Consider the following 21,887-nt stretch of genomic DNA (forward strand, 5'->3'; position numbering starts at 1 on the left):
GAAAGAAACATTCCTCCCCCTCCCTAAAGAACATGATACACTTATTAATGGCCACTAAATCTAGTTTGCTAAAAAAAAAATGCAATTTTTATTGTTCAAAACAGTTATCAATTACAAAAAAGATGTCTGTACTCTGAAACTGTTCCAAATTTTTAAAATAATTCAAATCATTTTATCTTAGAAGTTTCACTTGCTACCTACTAGGAAGATTGATTCCAAAAGGGAATTAGCTCATATCAGAAATTTTCGTTATTTCATCTTTCATATTCTTAATCTCAGTTCGAACAACTGTTAAATTAGATATTTTTTCATTTAAGAGAGCAATTTCATTTTCTCTTTGTAGCAGATCAGTTACCAATCTTCCAATTCTTGATGTTAAATCATTTATCATTGGTTCCAAACGGGCAAAGTCCTTCTTTAAGTTATGTATCTTGGGTTTCAAATCATGCGCAAAAGTCACTGTCTTCATAACCTTAGCTCTGTCGCCTTCTAGGTTCAAAAGCCTGTCGGAGTGTTTGTTGAAGTCGTTCTTCAGCTCGATCAGGGTCTTCTTAACCAATTCAATTCTTTTGGAATTTTCTGTAACAGAATTTCGTAGATTCGCAGTGCGGTCGATACTACTTGAGAGGAGGTCACCTATGTGTTCTATTGTCTTTTTTTCAGATTTTTCAACTTTATTTTCCAGTTCTTGCACAGAATCGGTCAATGAGGTTACCTCAGTTACTAAACCTGAAATGCGTCGTATGTCTGTTTTTACAGCGGTAATCTTGAGAGAGACCTCTCTCGCTGTGGAAGCTGTGCTCTGGTCTATACTGGCAACTGCCTGAAAAAGAGCAGTGATGTTGTTACTTAGTTCTTCTCTTTTTCCTGCCATTTGGCTAGACCACGTTTTCATGTTATAGACATCCTCTTGAAGATGTTCCAGTAGTATCGTTATCTGGAAATCCTTCAGTCGCTCTATTTTCGCATCTGACATCTCACACTGCAGGAAAATAAAACACAGTAAGATTACAAATTCTAACAAGCAGATGTGAAGTGCAACTTTATCCGTTTCATCCTGAAATCTGACAGTCCTAAAGGTCCTAAACTAATCGGCTGAGCAGGATTTTCTTATTGAAATGAAAGTATTTCAGCAATTGTACACCACCTAGATTTTGCCCATCTCTATGTAAACTGTAGGAGTTTAGCTGCCTCTAATGATAATAATAATGTTATTTGTTAAGCGCTTATTATGTGCAGAGCACTGTTCTAAGCGCTGGGGGAGATACAGGGTCATCAGATTGTCCCACGTGGGGCTCATACACTTTTAATCCCCATTTTACAGATGAGGTAACTGAGGCACAGAGAAGTGAAGTGACTTGCCCACAGTCACACAGCTAAGTGGCAGATCTGGGATTCGAACCCATGACCTCTGACTCCTCTTTCCACCGAGGCATGCTGCTTCTAGACCGTGAGCTCATTGTGGGCAGGAAATGCATCCATTAGTTGTTGTATCGTACTCTCCCAAGCGCTTAATACAGTGCTTTGCATACAAGAAGCTCTCAGTAAATACAATTGAATGAATGAACCTGAAGAATAGAAATTCAAAAAAAGCAACTTTTTAAGAAAATGACATTTCATTATTCTTGCTCTTTAGTTCACTGGGGTTTTGCAATGATAATCGAATTATAAAAACATTAAAGCATCTTATCAGTTAATCTACTATTTCCCTTTCAATTAACCAAAATCTTAGAAGTTGAACTTCAAACAATCCCGATTGGCCGAAGCAAGAGAGAAAATGAATTCTGGACATTGCCACCAAAATTATGGTAATTGTAGTACCTCTTATATTTTATACCAGTGTGGTGATCCAAAATTTTTTTGGGGGGGATGCACTCATTATTGTAGGTCACTAAACGTAAAAATGACTAAGTTATTGCTCCCAAACAAATAGTTCTTTGTTGACTTGGAAGGGCCTGTTTCCTCTCTGAGAATGATTTCTTCCCTGGAATGATCTGTAAGTACTAGTAAGCAGATAATTTATCTTAATTTTCTATTTCAAATACATTTCATCTTTAGCTTTTTCGCCTTTGCTATAAAATAGTTACATTATTTTAAAAATGCGTATTTTGAGGATTCTACTTGAAAGGCAAATGGACCATGTGGGACACCCAGAACAGTTAATGCAGTTCTGCATACCCAATTGAAATGTTTTTGTATATGGCAGCTTTTTTCTGTGATACTTTTGCATAGCACAGAAGAGTTGAAAATAATACCCTCTAGCCCTGAGTCGATTCAGATCTAAAGCAGTATTAGTAGTAGTGATAATTAGGTGCTGAAAGTGTGTTGAGCTCGGTAATAAGTGCTGGCAAAGAATACACAAGTGAGAATTTGGACACAGCCCCTGTCCCTCAGGGAGCTCATAAAGTAAGGCTCGAAGTGGAGGAGTGGGACTTGGAGACAGACACTTCAGGAGTTTTGAAATAATAAAACACTGACATAGCATAAATACAAGGACAAATAAAACCGAAAAAAATTCTGCCTACATTTGTACTGTCTAGCAGATGGTACATTCCTTAAGAGTTTGAACCCCATCTAACTTGTTTTATAGAATGCCCCACCTAGGGTGGTGCTTAAATGAGCACCTAATGTATGTTTTTGAAAGTAAATAGTGGATCAAAATGTTGTTCGGTACAACTTTTGTTTTAAGAGTATGTCAACTTGGCCTCGGGTTCTTGGGGATGCCAGGGATTTATTTTTATGGTATTTGTTCAGCGCTTACTGTATGCCAGGCAGGCACTGAATTATGCACTGAAGTAGATACAAGGTAATCAGGTTGGACAGTTTTAATCCTCATTTTACCAAGGAGGTAACTGAGGCACAGAGAAATTAAGTGACTTGCCCGAGGTCACACAATAAGTGGTGGAGTCGGGATGAGAACCCAGGTCCCCTGACTCCCAGCTTGGTGGACCGGTGGCATTTGAGAAGCCTAGTTCAGGAGCACTCAATCTAAACTGTGCTGGGCTTCCCTCTCCTTCCTCTCACTGGTTGATTTCTTACACGACACCAAAGAGTGGGCCCTAGCAGTGATGTTCTCTGCGGGAATATTCATCTCGATCTGTTTCTTGGATGCAAGTTAGATACACCGAGAACTAACACCTGGCTTGTTAATTAACAGCTGAAAATGCATGCTCTGGCTCCGGGTGTGTTCCTGCCTGTTCATTATTAGGCGGGACAGTAGTGGTTTGGCTCCAGGCTTGAGGGTTTTTTTTACCCACAGGTGTCTGAGAAGCGGTTTCTATTCAACTCAGTCCAATAGGACATTGCACAACAGAACTAAACAAAACCAGGTTTATTTGTTTACATCAGGTCAGTCAATGGACCAAATTCCTGCCAAACCGAAAAGTAAAGTCCTGTTTATGTAGCGATTACATTAACAGTTATTTTAGGTGATTTACAGGTACCACTAAACACTTTAAGCTAACAAACCACTAAGCACTTTAAGCAAACAAACACTTTCCATTTAAAAAAAAAAAATATATATATATATATATAATACAGATATGGTCATTTCTATCAAATACTCCAAATAAACCTGGAAAGTGAATCAAATGTTATTCATTGTTAAAGAAAGTTCAGATTATATGATTTCTTTTGTAAGGGATCTCTTTTGAGTTGAAAAATATGAATGAAAGGGTAGAGAACTACCTGAAAAATGTTTGGAATGAAAATAAAATTAAGAATTATGCTCAAAGAAGGACCCAATATAAGCTTCTGGGAATTTTAATGAGTTATAAAAAAATAAAGCAAGTTTTAGAATTATCATATTTGTTTCATTAAATATTTTATTAAAGTTCAACTGCTCCATAAAAAATTGGGGGACAAGAAGGAATTTGGCTATATGTGAAATAAAAACACTGGTGATAATTACTTAGAGCTTGAAATGAAAATTGTTATGAGAAAGCACTTGAAAGGACCCGCGTTCTGTCCGTATTTTCCTTCTCTATTGAAAAGCTGCAATTTGGTCTATAGTCTGATAATAAGCCTCATATTCCAGGCTAGGTGCCATTTTGACTCTTCAAGGGCACCCCTTGTCTTAGTTACTTCATTTTGAGATGAGCTTTTTTTTGTGCCTTTTCATAATGAGAATCATATCTCATTTATGCCAAGTACATGTGATTTAAGAACAAGCAAACAGTGTCACCAAGACTAAGAAATGACGATGTGTAGAAGGCTGGAGGTGGAAGAGCTATTATGTAATAAGTTTTCGGTTTGAAAAAAGTCCAGAAATAGTTCAGTTCACCAATTTAAAGTAGGTTAAAATCTGAGGAAAAGAGATTCAATTAGAAATGGGCACAGTTCTTTTTACATTGTTTTTACCCCTAATTTTCACAATTTAACTGGTGCTGGGTTTTTTTTCCTTTCCAAAGCAGGACACAGGTTTAATGCCCTCTATTTTTGCCTTTCACTATATTACATATGTTATAAAAAACACTGTGCAAACTGACCATATTAATATATAAAATAGCATGCTCCAGTCAGAACACTAACATAGTGATTTTACTGTTCCCCGCCACTTGAGAATTTTTTGCTAGGTAGATTGTGTTCTTTTAAAGTTCCCTTTTCTCTTGCATTCTGAGAAACTATGAATTCTTGGACTTTTTCCTTCAAAACAACTAGTTCATTCTGCATTTTTAGAATGCTGTTGTCAAACTGCATTCCTTCAAGGGCTTTCTGCATCTCCATTATCTCCGACACTGCTTTCAGCATATCATCTTCCATGTTAAACATCTGTTCGGCCAAATCTTCCATCTTTTTTTCTATACCAATCAGTTCTTGAGAGACCTTAAGAACTGAATGAATAGCATTTTCAATTACTGGCATATGCGTCTTGCATTCTTCAACTTTAGGTTCATAGGCAGTAAGTTTATTATTTAGATCTAAATCTCTAGCAAAAAGATTACTCTGTTCCTCTTCCAATTTTTCAACCGCTTTGGTATCAGAGCCCAGCTGTTTTTCCACTCGAGAAAGGTCATCGTCTTCCTGACTCTTTAATGTTCTAATATTTCTCACTGTACTATCTTCCAAATCTTTTAACCTTTCCGTAAGTGATTTCACTCCTTGCTCAGCAGAGTTAATTTGGGCAGTGACTTGAGTGTGGACACGTTTTGCTTCTGATTTTAAAATGACAGTATTGGCAGTCATTTCATCCAAGCTTCTTTTCCAGGAGTCCGAGACATTTTCAAATTTCACATTAATGCTTTGTATCTTTTGAGTGAGCAGCTGCTCACTATTCTGAATGTCATATATGGTGCTATGGAGACTGGACACCTCCTGCTCAAACTTGGTCACCAGAGCCATAGATGAGGTAGCTTCCTGCAGGATACTTTCAGTAGACTCAAGCTGCATTTATAACACAAAACAATTCCCAAGTCTACTTAATAGAAATCATAGTGGAGGAACACATTTTAACAAACAGGAGTAAATTAGTTAAAGCTTTAAAGGCAATAACGGTAACGAGTAAATCAGCATTAATGACAGTGGCTTAAAAAATGCAATTGTCCTTCGAATAACTGCACAGTAACCAATTTTATCAAAATTAATGTGCTAGGAAAACATAAAACCACCCAAATTAGGAACGTGTTGATTTGGGTATCTTCATGCTGTCACATTCAGCAAATAATACTGGAAAAGTAAAAGAAATCTGTATTTCCTTTCATGTTCACCCTTCTAGGTTTTGAAGATAAGAACCTCATAAATCCAAAGTCTAATTTTAACTTCAGTGTCTTTCTCCCAGTTCCAACTTGGACAATAATTTTCCATTTTTCCTCCTTAAAGCATGTTTACAAAAAAAGCAAATCAAAAACACATTCCTTCTGTCTATCTATCAATATCCCTTCCACGGAAATCACCTGAGATTCAGGCCAAAACTAATAGAGATTCTACGGAGTTCAACTGCTAGCTGAAGGCTCTGGTGTCGACAGAATTATTCCTCAGAGTCACTGTTGATAAATTAAACGGTTTGGGAAGAGCACTGGATATTCACCTCACCCTCAGCCCCACAGTACTTATGTACGTATACATAATTTATTTTAATGTCCGCCTCCCCTTTTTTGATCACCTGGAATATGCTTTTAAAAGCTAATTAGGCAAATGGACACAAATTCAGACGTTTAAATTATGAATGGCCAACACCGAAACAGATTTGCAAACCGATTTTTAAAATTTCGGCTTCAAAGACTTCCCGACTTCAAAATGTAAGTCAATCCTTCCAACAGTATCACTGTAAGAGTAATAATCAATCAATGGTATTTGTTGAGAGCTTACTGTTTGCAGAGCACTAAGTTTTTGGAATACTACAATACAACAGAGTTGACAGACATGTTCCTTGCCCCCAGGAAGCTTAGAGTCTAGTCTAATAATAATAGATCTACTGACAGTGAACATCTGTGGCCTATGGGACAAACCATAACGGTAGGAGCAGAGTGTTAGTTTTGTGTGTTTACAGCCTAACTTACTTTAAGCACTACAGTTAATTTCTTTACGGTTCCTAAGGATTACCACAGAGAGCAATCCTGGTGGGAGGAAGGACAATCCCCTAGATATTCTACTGGATCTTTTCAAACATTGTTTTTTTCTTTGATAAACCTTTTATTAATGTTTTTTGATCCTATACCCATGAGGTACACTAATGCATATACTCTAACGGTTGAATAGGGAGTTAGGGAGGTCCTTCAAATGAAAACACTTTTAGTAACATTTTAGTAGAGAAGCAGCATGGACTTGCAGAAAATATCTATGCCCGGGAGTCAAAATATCTGGGTTCTATTCCTGGATCCGCCACTTGTCTGCTGTGTGACCTTGGGCAAGTCACTTAACTTCTCTGTTCCCTCATCTGCAAAAAGGGGATTCAATACCTGTTCTTCCTCCTACTTAAACTGGGAGTCCCTGATTATCTTGTATCTATTCCAGTGCTTAGTACGGTGTTTGGTACACTGTAAGTGCTTAACAAAAAACATTATTATTATCATCATAAGAATTCTCTTTTCAGGTGAGCAAAATCCCCTTATCTAAACATACTTATGCTTTCCAAAAGCATCTAAGAAAATGTTTAATATGTGCACTGGTAGCAAAAAGAAATAAATTAGGATTACCTTCTCAGAAAGTAAACTGACTTTATTTTTCAGGTCCTGGAATTCCTTGGCACTCATTTCCATAAATTGGTATTTGTTGTCCACACTGGCAAATTTTTCTGATTGCTGAAATATGAACCTGTGAAAGGCAAGAAAAAACAAAAATTAGTTGGATACCTTATTAGGACTTTACAAGTAAGCTTATTAAGAGATACACTCATGAGAAACTAAGAAATGCCACACTGGGTCAGACCAATAGTCTAACTGACCCAATACCCGGACTCTCCTAGAACACTAAAAAGAGGCATGGTAAAACACAATTAATAATAATTCTGGTATTTGATAAGCACTTCTTGTGTGCTAGGCACTATACTAAGCGCTGGGGTGGATACAAGCAAATCAGGTTGGACACAGTCCCTTGTCCCATATGGGGCTCACAGTCTGAACCCTGCTTTTGCGGATGAGAAACTGAGGCCCAGAGCCAGGATTAGAACCACGCCTTTCTGACCCCCAGGCCTGTGCTCCATCCACGATTATGGTCATCCTCTTTCCATCTACCCTCTTGACCTTTCTAGAGCCCAGTTGTAGGTCCAGTGGAAAGACTTGGCTCTAGTCCTGGTGAAGCTGGGTGAAGACCACAGATGGATTTTGCTACACCCCTGTCTCCCCTCCTTGGTTGTGGCACTTGTGCCCCATGAGAAAGAGGATTGGCAGCCATCGCACAGGCCACTAGCCCTCTAATCAAGTACGCTGTGTGTAGATTCTCGGTCCTCGGACTTAAGTACCGAGATTTACCCATCGTTCTTCTAGACTGAAGCTCACTGTGGGCAGGGAACGGGTCTTCCAATTCTGCTGTATTGTACTCTCCCGAGTGCTTAATATAGTGCTCTCAATGCAGGAAGTGCTCAATAAATACCATCGATTGATAGATTCCAACAGAAGAGTCCATCACCAGATCTTCTATTTTCTAATATCTCTCACCCTTCACTATAATAATTGACAATGACGCTGTTGTCCATGAATCTTGTTGAACCTTTCTGGAGCTTGGACCTCAGTCTGAATTTCTCCAAGCTATTAATTTTTTTACATTCTTCCTCTGGAGCTTGGACCTCAGTCATGAATTTCTCCAAGCTATTAATTCTTTTACATTCTTCCCGTTGTTTGCTTTGAATCTGTACCTTCAAGTTTCATAGGGTGCTCTACAAGGAGTTTCCCCAAGAGAAAAATCAAAGTCAATCATATTTATTGAGAGTTTACTGTGTGCCCAGCCCTGTTCTATGCGCTTGGGAGAGTACAACAATCAACAGACATTCCCTGCCCACAGTGAGCTTCCAGTCTAGAGGGGGGACAGAAATTAATATAAAGTACAGATATGGATATAGTGCTGTGGGGCTGGAAGGGGGTAAGAACAAAGGGAGCAAATCAGGGCAATGCAGAAGGAAGTGGGAAAAGGGGAAAGGAGGGCTTAGTCAGGGAAGGTCTCTTGGAGGAGATGTACCTTCACTAAGGCTTTGACGGGGCAGGGGGAGAGTAATTGGTAGACAATTTGGCTTCCAGGGGTAACCAAACTATGGCTCCCGAGCCACCGGTGGCTCTCCTTCGCTTGCTTCGTGGCTTGTGCTGCATGCTTTGCTATTCCTTGCTGTGGGCTTGGGCCGGAGAGGGCTGTGAGGCTCGGTGCCATCTCCATCTTTGTCCCTGCTGCTTCTTTGCTGTCCTGGCCACTACCGCCCCAGAACTCTTGTTCTCGTGCCATCACCTCCCCATGCTGGGACTTGCAATTAATGTTGGTATTTGTTAAGCGCTTACTATGTGCAGAGCACTGTTCTAAGCGCTGGGGTAGACACAGGGGAATCAGGTTGTCCCACGTGGGGCTCACAGTCTTCATCCCCATTTTACAGATGCCGTAACTGAGGCCCAGAGAAGTTAAGTGACTTGCCCACAGTCACACAGCTGACAAGTGGCAGAGCCGGGGTTCGAACCCATGACCTCTGACTCCAAAGCCCGGGCTCTTTCCACTGAGCCACGCTGCTTCTCCCGATTACAATTCCAACTAAAGTATTTTTTGGGGGGCGGGGGGATTGCAGCTCTCTTGCATATTATGTTTTTGGTGTGTAACCCAACAGTTCAAGAGGCTTGGACAACTCCTGGCCTGTGCCAATTAACTATAATGAGCATAGAAAACTGTAGTTTGCACAATCAGGTTCCAAGTTAAAAAATACATTATTGCTCTCTTTAAGATTACTTCTGAATTCTCACCACTGTGTTCTCAGATCTCCTATACCAGATGTACATGACGGTGAGAGGGGAGATCCTCAAATTCAGGAGAAGGGTGAGGAGAAGTTCTCCAGAATTCTTTGCCAGGTGAGACTATGGAGAATTTCTGTCAGGACCAGTGAAAGCGTTTCCCCTAATCAATCAATCAATGAATGGTATTTATTGAGCACTTACTGTGTGTAGAACACTGTACTAAGTGCTCAGGAAATAGCGTTGGTAGACACAACCCCTGCCCACAGGGGGTTTCCAGTCTAGACGGGGAGACAAACACTAAACACTACCAGGCACTTTGTAATAGTGCTTATCGTAATACCGGCCTAAGGCTCAAATGTAGTTTTTCCATAGGATTCAAGGTATATGATAGGTTTAGAGCATAAAGCACATATTTTTCAAGTATTCTTCTCTGAACTATTTAACCGCATTTCCTGCCCGTCCGTTTCCCCTCATTCTCTCTCCCATTTCACCTACTCTTGGCTTTTCTCTTCTCTTCCCCATTTCCACTGCTTTATTTTCCCCTAGCTCCCTCGAAGATCCACCTCAAGCTTGTCTTACACGATCAGCTGATCATGATCTTGGTATCCCTGCTCCGAGAAATAAATGCAAACAAAAATCACCCCACACAATTTTAAAGTGAATAACCACATCTTTGCTTTACTTCAAAGGAGCGCCTAAGTGGACCGTATTTTAGAAACAGAATACTATCCTTAAAAGCTTTAAATGGATAAATTCAACCCAAAGGCATGTTCCTCACTCTACCTGAAAAGAATAGAAAGCGGGGGTAAATTAGAAATGAGTGGAAGGAGAGTGAATTAATATACATATTATGGTACTTTCTAAGAGCTTACCAGGTGTCAAGCACTGTTCTAAGCACTGGGATAGATACAAGTTAATCACGTCGTACAGAGTCCTTGTGGTACATGGGGCTCATATTTGTAGTATGGGGGAGATGAGGCATTAAATCTCCATTTTACATTTGAGGAAACTGAAGACAGAGAAGTTAAGTGACTTGACCAAAGTCGCACGGAAGACAGATGGCCAAGCGAGGATTAGAATCCAGGTCCTCTGACTCCGAGGCCCATGCTCTTTCCACTAGGCCACACTGCTATGGTGTTTTTTTTATGGTATTTGTTAAGCACCTCCAGGCACTGTACTAAGCGCTGGGGTAGATACTAGCTGATCAGGTTGCACACGGCTCAGGCCCCACATGGGGGTAACGGACTTAATCCCCATTTTACAGATGAAGTAACTGAGGCCCAGAGAAGTGAAGTGACTTCCCCAAAGTCACACAAAAGACAAGTGGCAGAGCCAGGATTGGAACCCAGGTCCTTCGGACTCCGAGGCCTGCTTCTCTTTATACACAAGGAAACACATGAAAGTGTGACATAATCAATCAATGGTAATTACTAAGCACTTACTCTGTACATAACCCTGAACTAAGCATTTGGGAGAGTACAGCACCACCCAGTTGGTAGACATGTTCCCTGCCCACCACGAACTTACAGTCTAGAGCACTTCGGAACTTCAAGGTCATTTGATTTAACAAGACGATACAACTAACGAGACAAGGATTAAAGTTTGTGAGGGTCTTAATCATAACAACGAGCAACTCGCTTCACTTCTCTGCGCCTCGGTTCCCTCATCTGTAAAATGGGGATGAAGACTGTGAGCCCCACGTGGGACATCCTGATGAACTTGTATCGACTCCAGCGCTTAGAATGTGCTTGGAACATAGTGAGCGCTTAACAAATCCCATTATTATTATTATATTATTAGTAGAGGAGGAGTGTGGCAGAGTGGAAAGAGCACGGGCTTGGGAGTCAGAGGTCGTGGGTTCTAATCCTGGCTCTGCCACTGATCAGCTGTGTGACTTTGGGCAAGTTCCCAAAGTTTGCCTCAGTGACCTCATCTGTAAAATGGGGATGAAGACTGTGAGCCCCACATGGGACAACCTGATTTACCCTGTATCTACTCCAGTGCTTCGAACAGTGCTCGGCACATAGTAAGTGCTTAACAAATGCCGTTATCATGATTTCAGTAAGCGCCTAGCAAACGCCGTTATCATTATTTTTATTATTAGGGGAGGGGCATAAAGGCGGCATTGGGGGATGGGCGTGGGGGGTCCGGGCCGCCCCGCCAAAGTGACCAGTTGGGAGAGGGGAAGGCGGTGGACCCCTGCAGGGGGGAGGGGCCCGCAGCGCTTAGTGCAGGGTAGAAGAGGAAGAAGAGGAAGAGGGGGAGGAAGAAGGAGAAGAAGAGGAGGAGGAGGAGGAGGAAGGAGAAGAAGAGGAAGAAGAGGAGGAAGGAGAAGAAGAGGAGGAGGAGGAAGAAGAGGAGGAAGAGGAAGAAGAAGAAGAGGAGGAGGAAGAGGAGGAGGAGGAAGAAGAGGAGGAAGAAGAAGAAGAGGAGGAAGAGGAAGAAGAAAAGGAGGGGGAGGAAGAAGAAGAAGAGGAGGAAGGAGAAGGAGAAGAGGAAGGAGAAGAAGAGGAGGAGGGAGAAGAAGAGGAGGAGGAAGGAGGAGAAGAAGAAGAGGAGGAGGAGGGAGGAGAAGAAGAAGAGGAGGAGGAGGAAGAAGAGGAGGAAGGAGAAGAAGAAGAGGAGGAAGAAGGAGAAGAAGAAGAAGAAGAGGAAGGAGAAGAGGAAGGAGAAGAAGAAGAGGAGGGAGGAGAAGAAGAAGAGGAGGGAGGAGAAGAAGAAGAGGAGGAAGGAGAAGAAGGAGAAGAGGAAGAGGAGGAAGGAGAAGAAGAGGAAGAGGAAGAAGAGGAGGAGGGGGAAGAAGAGGAAGAGGAAGAAGAAGAGGAGGAGGGGGAGGAAAAAGAAGAGGAGGAAGAGGAAGAAGAGGAGGAGGAAGAAAGAGCAGAAGAGGAGGGGGAGGAGGAGGGTAGGGCCGTGGCGGGTCAGCGACTTACCAGGCGAGGAGCAGACAGGCCCCGAAGGAGAGGAGGCTGAGCGCCGTGCGGGGGTCCGCCCCGACACCCCCTCCGGCTCCCGACGCCCTCCTGCCCTCCCCGGCCCGGCCCGGCTCCGCCCCCGCCCCCGGCCCCGGCCCCGGGCCTCTCTTCGGGCCCCCTTTCTTCCTCTGCTTCGCCTCCGACATGTCTGGGGGCTCCCGGGCGGACCCAGACAGACAGACAGGCAGACAGAGACGCGGGGCCGTCGGGGGGCGGGGGGGTCCGGTCCCGTCCCGTCCCGTCCCGTCTCCTCCCCCCGCCGTCCCTCCGGACCGTTAGCGCCCCACCTCCGCCGGCCGCACGGGGGCGCGCGGGAGGGGCCGGCCACGTCGGGCGCGCGCCCCCGGCCGGCGGCTGAGGCCCGGCGCATGCGCGTCCCGCCGGGCCCGGCGCTCCGGGGCTTCCGGTTGGGCGGCCCGGGCCCAGGGCGGAGGGCGGCGGGCGGATCGGGCTCGGATTCGGGCTCGGCCGGATCGGGCTCGGCCGGGCGGTCGCTCAGGACATTTTTCGGCTCCCCGGCCCGGGAGGAGGAGCAGGAGCGGGACGAAGAGGAGGAGAAGGTAGCGGTGACTGCGGCCGCGCCGGGGCCGGCGATGGTGGAGGCCCCCGGCCCCCCCCCCCCCCCCCCCCCCCGCCACTCCGAGGCCGCCGGTCCTCAGCCCCACCCCACACTAATAATAATAATAATAACAATGTTGGGATTTGTTAAGCGCTTACTCGGTGCCGAGCCCTGTTCTAAGCGCTGGGGGAGATCCAGGGTCCTCAGGTGGTCCCGCTTGGGGCTCCCAGTCTTCATCCCCATTTGACAGAGGAGGGCACTGAGGCCCAGAGAAGTGCAGTAATAATAATAATAATGTTGGTACTTGTTAAGCTCTTACTCTGTGCCGAGCCCTTTTCTAAGCGCTGGGGGAGATCCAGGGTCATGAGGTGGTCCCACGTGAGGCTCCCAGTCTTCACCCCCATTTGACAGAGGAGGGCACTGAGGCCCAGAGAAGAATAATAATAATAATGATGATGTTGGGATTTGTTAGGCGCTTACTCTGTGCAGGGCACTGTTCGAAGCGCTGGAGGAGATATGGGGTCATCAGCTGTCCCTCATTGGGCTCCCAGTCTTCATCCCCATTTTACAGAGGAGGTCACTGAGGCACAGAGAAGAAGAATAATGTTGGGACTTGTTAGGCACTTACTATGTGCAAAGCACTGTCCTAAGCGCTGGGGGAGATACAGAGTCATCAGACTGTCCCACGTGAGGCTCCCAGTCTTCACCCCCATTTTAGAGAGAAGGGCACTGAGGCCCAGAGAATAATAATAATGATGTTGGTATTTGTTAGGTGCTTATTCTGTGCAGGGCACTGTTCTGAGCGCTGGGGGAGAGACAGGGGAATGAGGTGGTCCCACTTGGGGGTCCCAGTCTTCATCCCCATTTTGCAGAAGAGGTCACTGAGGCACAGAGAAGAAGAAGAATGTTGGGACTTGTTAAGCGCTTACTAGGTGCAGAGCACTGTTCTAAGCGCTGGGGGAGAGACAGGGTCATCAGGTTGTCCCACGTGGGGCTCACCGTCTTCATCCCCATTTTACTGAGGAGGGAACTGAGGCCCAGAGAATAATAATAATGTTGGGATTTGTGAAGCGCTAACTCTGTGCAGAGCACTGTTCTAAGCGTTGGGGGAGATACAGGGTCATCAGGTTGTCCCACGTAATAACGATGACATGCCTTAAGCCCTTACTAGGTGCCAAGCACCGCTCTAAGCGCTGGGAGAATACAAGGTGATAATGAAAATGATATTTGTTAAGCACTTAATATGTGCACAGCACTGTTGTAAGCGCTGGGGGAGATACAGGGTCATCAGGTTGTCCCATGTGAGGCTCACAGTCTTCATCCCCATTTTACAGATGAGGTCACTGAGGCCCAGAGAAGTGAAGCGACTTGCCCCCAGTTACCCAGCTGACAAGTGGCAGAGCCTGGATTCGAACCCATGACCTCTGACTCCCAAGCCCGGGCTCTTTCCACTGAGCCACGCTGCTTCTACTGGGAGAAGAAGGTGTCAAGCACTGTTTTGAGCGCTGGGGGAGGATACAAAATGATAATAAAAATAATATTGTTAAGCACTTACTATGTGCAGAGCACTGTTCTAAGCGTTGGGGGAGATACAGGGGGATCAGGTTGTCCCACGTAATAATGATGACATGCCTTAAGCCCTTACTAATAATAATAGTAATGTTGGCATTTGTTAAGCGCTTACTCTGTGCCGATCACTGTTCTAAGCGGTGGGGGAGATACAGGGTGATCAGGTTGTCCCACGTGAGGCTCCCTGTCTTCACCCTATTTTACAGATGAGGTCACGGAGGCCCAGAAAAGTGAAGTGACTTGCCCACAGTCACACAGCTGACAAGTGGCAGATCCGGAATTCGAACCCATTACCTCTGACTCCCAAGGTCAGGCTCTTTCCACTGAGCCACACTTTTCAACTGTGTGACCTTGGGTGAGCCACTTCTCTGGGCCTCAGTTCCCTCATCTGTAAAAGGGGGATGAAACCTGGGAGCCCCACGAGGGACAACCTGCTGACCTTGTATGTCCCCTAGCGCTTACAACAGTGCTTGGCATATAGTAAGCGCTTAACAAATACCAGCATTATTATTATTGAGAAGCAGCGTGGCTCAGTGGGAAGAGCACAGGCTTGGGAGTTGGCGATCATGGGTTCAAATCCCAGCTCCGCCGCTTGTCTACTGTGTGAGTTTGGGCAAGTCACTTCACTTCTCTGTGCCTCAGTTCCCTCCTCTGTAAAATGGGGATGAAGACTGTGAGCCCCACGTGGGACAACCTGATCACCTTGTAACCTCTCCAGTGCTTAGAAAAGTGCTTTGCACATAGTAAGCACTTAACAAATGCCATCATTATTATTACAAATTCCGTTTAAAAAAAAAGCCAAGTGGGTTGGATACAGTCCCTGTCCCACATGGGGCTCACTGTCTCCATCCCCATTTTACGGATGAAGTCACCGAATACCCAGCAACAGCATTAAGCACCTTCCCTGCCCATAAGGAGCTTACGGACTTAATGACTTTTCTTTAGAAAGAAATTCATGCCAGCACCGAATTGCCGGGTTTTGACATCCAGGATAATTGCTGAAAAATCAACGTGGGCCCTCTCTCCGGGGAATTGCTGTGTTGGTCTTGGAAGGGATATAGATTTTACTCTCTGCCTGCTGTCGTTTTAGGCTTCTGAATCTTCGCGCCAGTTTGCCCTAGACTGTGTGAAAACAGAGAATTTTATTGTCGCTCCGTACTTTTGTGTGCTCCGGAACCCAGAAACGACCATAGTGGTAGGATAGGACGAATTTCCTGTCGTTTTGTCACACTCAGTAGCCCAGCTGCCACAACAAATATTGTCACTTCGCTGGAGCCTCCTCCCCCTCCCATCCTTTAACTGTTGGAGTTCCTCAAGGGTCAGTTCTCGGCCCTCTTCTGTTCTCCATTTACACTCACTCCCTCGGTGAACTCATTCGCTCTCACGGCTTTGACTACCATCTCTACGCAGATGACACGCAGATCTACATCTCCGCCCCGTCCTCTCCCCCTCCCTTCAGGCTCGCATCTCCTCCTGCCTCCGGGACGTCTCCACCTGGATGTCGGCCCGCCACCTAAAACTCAACATGAGCGAGACTGAGCTCCTCATCTTCCCTCCCAAACCCGGTCCTCTCCCAGACTTCTCTATCACCGTGGATGGCACGACCATCCTTCCCATCTCTCGGGCCCGCGATCTCGGTGTCATCCTTGACTCGTCCCTCTCGTTCACCCCACACATCCTATCCGTTACCAAGACCTGCCGGTTTCACCTCTACAATATCGCCAAGATCCGCCCTTTCCTCTCCACCCAGACGGCTACCTTACTATTACGGGCTCTCGTTATATCCCGGCTAGACTACTGTGTCAGCCTTCTCTCTGACCTCCCTTCCTCCTCTCTCGCCCCGCTCCGGTCTATTCTTCACTCCGCTGCCCGGCTCATCTTCCCGCAGAAACGATCTGGGCATGTCACTCCCCTTCTTAAACAACTCCAGTGGTTGCCTATCGACCTCTGCTCCAAACAAAAACTCCTCACTCTAGGCTTCGAGGCTCTCCATCACCTTGCCCCTTCCTACCTCTCCTCCCTTCTCTCTTTCTACCGCCCACCCCGCACGCTCCGCTCCTCCGCCGCCCACCTCCTCACCATCCCTCGGTCTCGCCTATCCCGCCGTCGACCCCCGGGTCACGTCCTCCCGCGGTCCTGGAACGCCCTCCCTCCTCACCTCCGCCAAACTGATTCTCTTTCCCTCTTCAAAACCCTACTTAAAAATCACCTCCTCCAAGAGGCCTTCCCAGACTGAGCTCCTCTTCCCCCTCTACTCCCTCTGCCATCCCCCCTTTACCTCTCCGCAGCTAAAGCCTCATTTTCCCCTTTTCCCTCTGCTCCTCCACCTCTCCCTTCCCATCCCCACAGCACTGTACCCGTCCGCTCGACTGTATGTATTTTCGTTACCCTATTTATTTTGTTAATGAATTGTACATCGCCTCGATTCTATTTAGTTGCCATCGGTTTTTACGAGATGTTCTTCCCCTTGACGCTGTTTATTGCCATTGTTCTCGTCTGTCCGTCTCCCCCGATTAGACTGTAAGCCCGTCAAACGGCAGGGACTGTCTCTATCTGTTGCCCACTTGTTCATCCCAAGCGCTTAGTACAGTGCTCTGCACATAGTAAGCGCTCAATAAATACTATTGAATGAATAAATAAATACTATTGAATGAATAGGTTTCTTCAAAGACCCTGAGCACACATACTTCCTTCTCCTTGTTAGGCAGACCGATTCGTCACATAAATGTCACTTGAGGCTAGTTTTAAGTTTTAAAATGCCACTTTTGAATATCAGAATTGCTGCATGACTTTATTTTTCTGGTCGTTCTGTCTGTAGCTCAAGATCTTGATTCAGGAGCTGAAGATAGATTGGGAGGATGGATGCCAGAGCTCGAAATTGCTTGCTTAAGCATATGGAGGCATTGGAAAAAGATATCAAGACCTCCTATATTATGGACCACATGATTTCAGATAGAACATTAACCTTATCAGAAGAGGAGAAAGTAAGAAATCAGGTAAAGTACACCTCTCTTACTCTTCCCCTTAGGACTTCTTAAGATGACAGAGTTGTTTTTTTAATTTCTGAGATGAAATTGATGTTACAAAAAGCATCTTTCCAATATGTAATACACTGATCATCTTTTTCTTTTTCTGGTTAGGGCACCCAAGAGGAAAGAGCTGCAATGTTAATTAAATTGATTCTTGAAAAAGACAATTTTTCATACATATCATTCTACAATGCTCTGTTACATGAGGGGTACAGAGATCTCGCCGCCCTTCTCCAAGATGGGATTCCGTTCACTGCTTCTCCCAAGGGAAATGATTCATTGGATGGCGTGACTTCTTATGGTCAGTTTGTCTGCTTCGGCCTACGATATGTTTCACTGAAGCAACAGTTTAATTCGTAAAGTACTTGCTGAGGAAAGTGATCAGTTCACTTAAAAAAGGGAATGATTTTCCGTAGTGAAGATGTTAACAAAATCTCTTTTTAAAGATTGGGTTGAGCGCATCTTAAATTGCATATTTCATCTTTGCACTCTAGGCGGTCCTTGGTTTTAAGTCAGTTTAATACTTTCAGTGTGTCACCTTTACATTGGTTTTGAGTGTACAATACAATAGTGTGCTCTTCTGTGGCACTCGGGGATGTGAGTCATCGGAGGAACTGGGGCAAATGGGCAAATTAAAAAGTTTCAAAGGGATGGGGGGTAATGGGGAGGAAAGCTTAAAGGGTGGGTGGGCAGCTGAAAAAAGGGTGAGGGGTCCCGAGAGTGGTTAGCTGTTTGCCAGGCTGAATTATCAGGAAGGGTTCATTTGTTGATTTTGCTTTTATGGAAGTAAAACTGGGTAATCTATCATGGAACCCCTCTGACGATATACATATGTAAGTGTACAATTCTGGGCAGTTTTGATAAAAGCAGGCTGGGAACCAATCCCTTATTTATTATAATTTTCTCTGAGAAATTGAATCCAACTTCCAACATTTCAATTAGACAGTTCTTTTATAAGTAGTTGTAAGTTTGAGGTTTGCCAAAAAACCTACCTCGTATTTAATATTTTACATAATTTTCACCAGTTAGGTATCATAAATCTGTTGAGAGGTGTTGGGAGCATTACCCGTAATGTACTTGCCATTTAGCTGTTATCACAGTGATAATGTGACTTATTTGGGAGAAAGTACCAACATTAAAAATGCAAAAAAAAAAAGAACCTTGAAGTTTAACGTGTTAGATTTGTTTTTATACGCAACAGTTTTGTAGCATGTCAATTATCTGAGTCATTTGATATTGATAAATGGGAATTTAGATCCCAAACGAGATTAGGCACAAGCCTGGCTGCTAGAAGTAGGAGGAATTCTACTGGGTAGCCAGTGGTTCTTTTGACATTCTAAGGAAAAACTGCATATCTTTTTTGGTGACTTACACAAATTTTTGTGTGCCAAATTGAAAATATTCCCGAGTAAAGAGCCCCTCCTCTAGATTGCAGACTCCTCTCTCTAGACCATGAGGTCTGTGTGGGCAGGGATCATATCTAATAATAATTACAGTATTTGTTAAGCTCTCGCTTTGTGCCAGGTACTGTACTTAAGTGCTGGTGAGAACGAAAGCAAATCAAGTTGGACAAAGTTCTTGACCTGCATAGAGTTCACCGTCTTAATACCTTATTATATCTTATTGCCTTTAGAATATTTATTAACCAGGTAGTGGTTCTAATTCTGGCTCCGCCACTTGCCCGCCATGTGACCTTGGGCCCATAATTTTAACTAACCTGTGCTTCACTCATCCCTAAAAGTGGAGATAAGCAACTTGTTCTCCCTCCCCTGCAGACTGGAAGCACCCTGTGGAACAAGGTCTTTGTCTGATCTACTTATTTTGTATCTGCCTCAGTGTTCAGTACAGAGTTTGGTAGCACTTCATTTATTATTATTATTATTATTAGCAGCCTAGTACTTACAGTAGAATAAGCAACATGGCTTAGTGGATAGAGCGTGGGCCTGGGAGTCAGATGATCATGGGTTCTAATCCCAGCTCTGCCACTAGTCTGGTCTGTGACCTGGGCGAGTCATTTCCCTTCTTTGTGCCGCAGTTACCTCATCTGTAAAATGGGGATTGAGACTGTGAGTCCCATGTGGGAGAGGGACTGTGTCTGACCCGATCTGCCTGTATCCACCCCAGCGCTTAGTACAGTGCCTCGCATGTGGTAAGCACTTGACAAATACCATCATTATTAATAGCAGTAGTAGTCAGAATTTAGAGAAGGGGCTTGTGATAGTGTTATCAAACTGCGGCTCCACAAGGTTGCTTTACTTTACAAGACCTGTGGGGTTAATTTCAGTAATTAAAAGGGACCTTGCAAGCCCTTTGCTATTGCTGTTTTCAATTCCAAAGTTTCAAAGCTGTGTCCAATTAAAAAAAAAAAAGGAAGGTTTTCTCACCATTACAGTGTTGGTCTTCCACGTTCATTTTTATTTGGTCTCTTTGAGGTTAAGAACGTGAAGTTCACACCTGTTTTTCCAAAGAGTCTTCCTGATCAGTTAGTTTTCATTTGTTTAATATCAGTCAATTGTATTTATTGGGCATTTACTATGTGCAGAGCACTGCACTATGCTCTTGGAAGAGTACAATACGACAGAATTAGCAGATACATTCCCTGTCTATAGCGAGCCCAGTTTTTGTACTAGAGTTTTCCAAATTCTTCATTCCAGTTTTTTTACAGTCTCAACCTCTGGGAATGTCGGTTTTTGAAACATGTTCACAACAGGACACTTTTTAACTTTTAATCTTAGTTTCCAGAACCAGGAAGAGAAACATTCTGTCTCTGCAATGACCACAAGGTGGATATTACAACTTAGAAGAGCAGATGGAAGAGAGTGAACCTCTAGCAAATAATCTATCCCACTAGTAAAATTTGCTTCTTGGTGTTTTTTGTACATTGTAGTTCATTTCTCTGCCTTAGATTGTACAACCAATAAGTAGGGATATTCTGTTCCTTTGTGTAGTACATTGTGTGCTTTCCAACCGTAGCACACCTTTTCTAAACTTTTGAACTATATTACCTGAGTAGTGGGATTGTGTCTTCTTACACTATTATGCTCTCCCAACCACTCAGTGCAGTGCTTTGCAAACAGTAATTATCAATAAATACTAAAGATAGGTAGTCATTTAAAGTTATAATCACGCTTCTCTGTTTTGTTTTCGTTATCGTCGTTCATTCGGATTTCAGTCAGGACAGTCTTGTGTGAAGGTGGAGTACCTCAGCGGCCAGTTGTGTTTGTTACTCGGAAAAAACTGGTGAATGAAATTCAACAGAAGTTGTACAGACTGAATGATGAACCAGGCTGGGTCACGGTGTATGGTATGGCAGGCTGCGGAAAGTCAGTTTTAGCAGCTGAAGCTCTCAGAGACCACCGTCTCTTAGTAGGTAAGTTGAAAAATATCAGTGATTAATATTATCTTTTTTTGCTTCATGGTCATCATTGAAAGTAATGTTTGCAGGACATTGTACTAACTATAGAATCATTCCTATATGTGTAGAATGCTCAGATAATTTTTCTGAAATGTCATTCTGTACATGTTTTCCCACTGCTCAAACGCCTCCAATGTTTGCTCTTTCCTTTCTGCATCAAAAAGAAACTCCTGGTAATTGGCTTTTAGACTTTGTCAGCTTTCTCCCTCTCTTCCATTGTCTTCCCCCACTACATGCCAGTTGAGTCAGTTTGCTTAAAGGGAACAGAGAGTCTTAGCTGGGGTGTAGGGGGGAAAAAGAGCATACAAATGATACATTCTCCTCTCTTCTTGATTGGACCCTTCTTCCTGGCTGGAATGCCCTCCTCCTTCACATCTTACAGAGCACTGCTCTCTTCATCTTCAAGGGCTTCTGAAAGTCACATCTTCTCCAGGAGGCCTTCCCCAGTTTTGATTTCTAATCTCCTCAGTTTATGTTCCCAACTTCTGCACTTGAGAATTGACGTCCCTCCATGGCACTTAAGTATGTCCTTATTCTCTGTTGTTTCTTTCTGTCTGTGATTTCTTGTTGCTTTTGTCTCCCTCACTAGATTGTAAACCCTTTGAGGGTAGAGATCGTGTCTACTAATTCATTCAATAGTATTTACTGATCACTTACTATGTGCAGAGCACTGTACCAAGCGCTTGGAATGTGTAATTCGGCAACAGATAGAGACAATCCCTGCCCATTGAATACTAATTCTATTGTACATGCCTAAACTCTGAGAACAGTGTTCTGCAAACAATGGGCACTCAGTAATACTATCATCTCTCAGTGGTAATAATTACTGTTTTAGTAATTTTTAGGTTGCCAGCCTGCCAAGGGACAGGACCCGTATCCAATTTCCACTCGTGTATTCTTTTCCAGCATTTAATACAATGCTGTGCATGTAGTAAATGCTCAAATATTATTACTGTTGATTTAAATGATAGAATCATA

The 21,887-nt window shown here is 44.0% G+C and overlaps 2 protein-coding genes across 9 annotated transcripts in view; one reads left to right on the forward strand and one right to left on the reverse strand.

Moving 5' to 3' along the window:
* Positions 1-59: 59 nt before the first annotated feature.
* LOC100074508 (IKBKB interacting protein) lies at positions 60-12,565 on the reverse strand. Of its 4 annotated transcripts, none has more exons than XR_003764460.2 (4): positions 12,296-12,562; positions 7,134-7,251; positions 4,488-5,382; positions 807-982 (listed from the first exon to the last, which is right to left on the reverse strand). XR_003764460.2 is itself a non-coding variant. In XM_029079365.2 (4 exons), exons 1-3 carry the CDS (start codon positions 12,481-12,483, stop codon positions 4,540-4,542), a joined length of 1,149 nt encoding a protein of 382 aa, XP_028935198.1. In that variant the 5' UTR covers positions 12,484-12,562; the 3' UTR covers positions 899-982; positions 4,531-4,539. The 4 variants fall into 4 exon arrangements, 3 of the variants coding, with proteins under 3 accessions (XP_028935199.1, XP_028935198.1, XP_028935197.1); XM_029079365.2 differs by having other exon boundaries at positions 899-982; positions 4,531-5,382; XM_029079366.2 differs by lacking the exon at positions 4,488-5,382 and having other exon boundaries at positions 60-982; positions 12,296-12,565.
* A 208-nt stretch (positions 12,566-12,773) lies between these two features.
* The window catches only part of APAF1 (apoptotic peptidase activating factor 1), a 50,550-nt gene continuing 41,436 nt past the window's right edge, over positions 12,774-21,887 (forward strand). For 4 of the 5 annotated variants that reach the window (XR_005660759.1, XR_005660760.1, XM_029078910.2 and 1 more), the window contains exons 1-4: positions 12,774-12,897; positions 17,284-17,461; positions 17,606-17,795; positions 20,667-20,864. Coding sequence is in view for 3 of the 5 variants with exons in the window: in XM_029078910.2 (XP_028934743.1) it covers positions 17,324-17,461; positions 17,606-17,795; positions 20,667-20,864 (526 nt within the window). In the remaining 2 variants the exon portion in view is untranslated. Of the gene's footprint in view, positions 12,898-15,555; positions 15,661-17,283; positions 17,462-17,605; positions 17,796-20,666; positions 20,865-21,887 lie in introns of all 5 variants that reach the window. The other variant, XM_029078911.2, reaches the window with a different exon arrangement.

This window comes from Ornithorhynchus anatinus, chromosome 14, assembly GCF_004115215.2.
Source record: "Ornithorhynchus anatinus isolate Pmale09 chromosome 14, mOrnAna1.pri.v4, whole genome shotgun sequence".
Lineage (NCBI taxonomy): Eukaryota > Metazoa > Chordata > Mammalia > Monotremata > Ornithorhynchidae > Ornithorhynchus > Ornithorhynchus anatinus.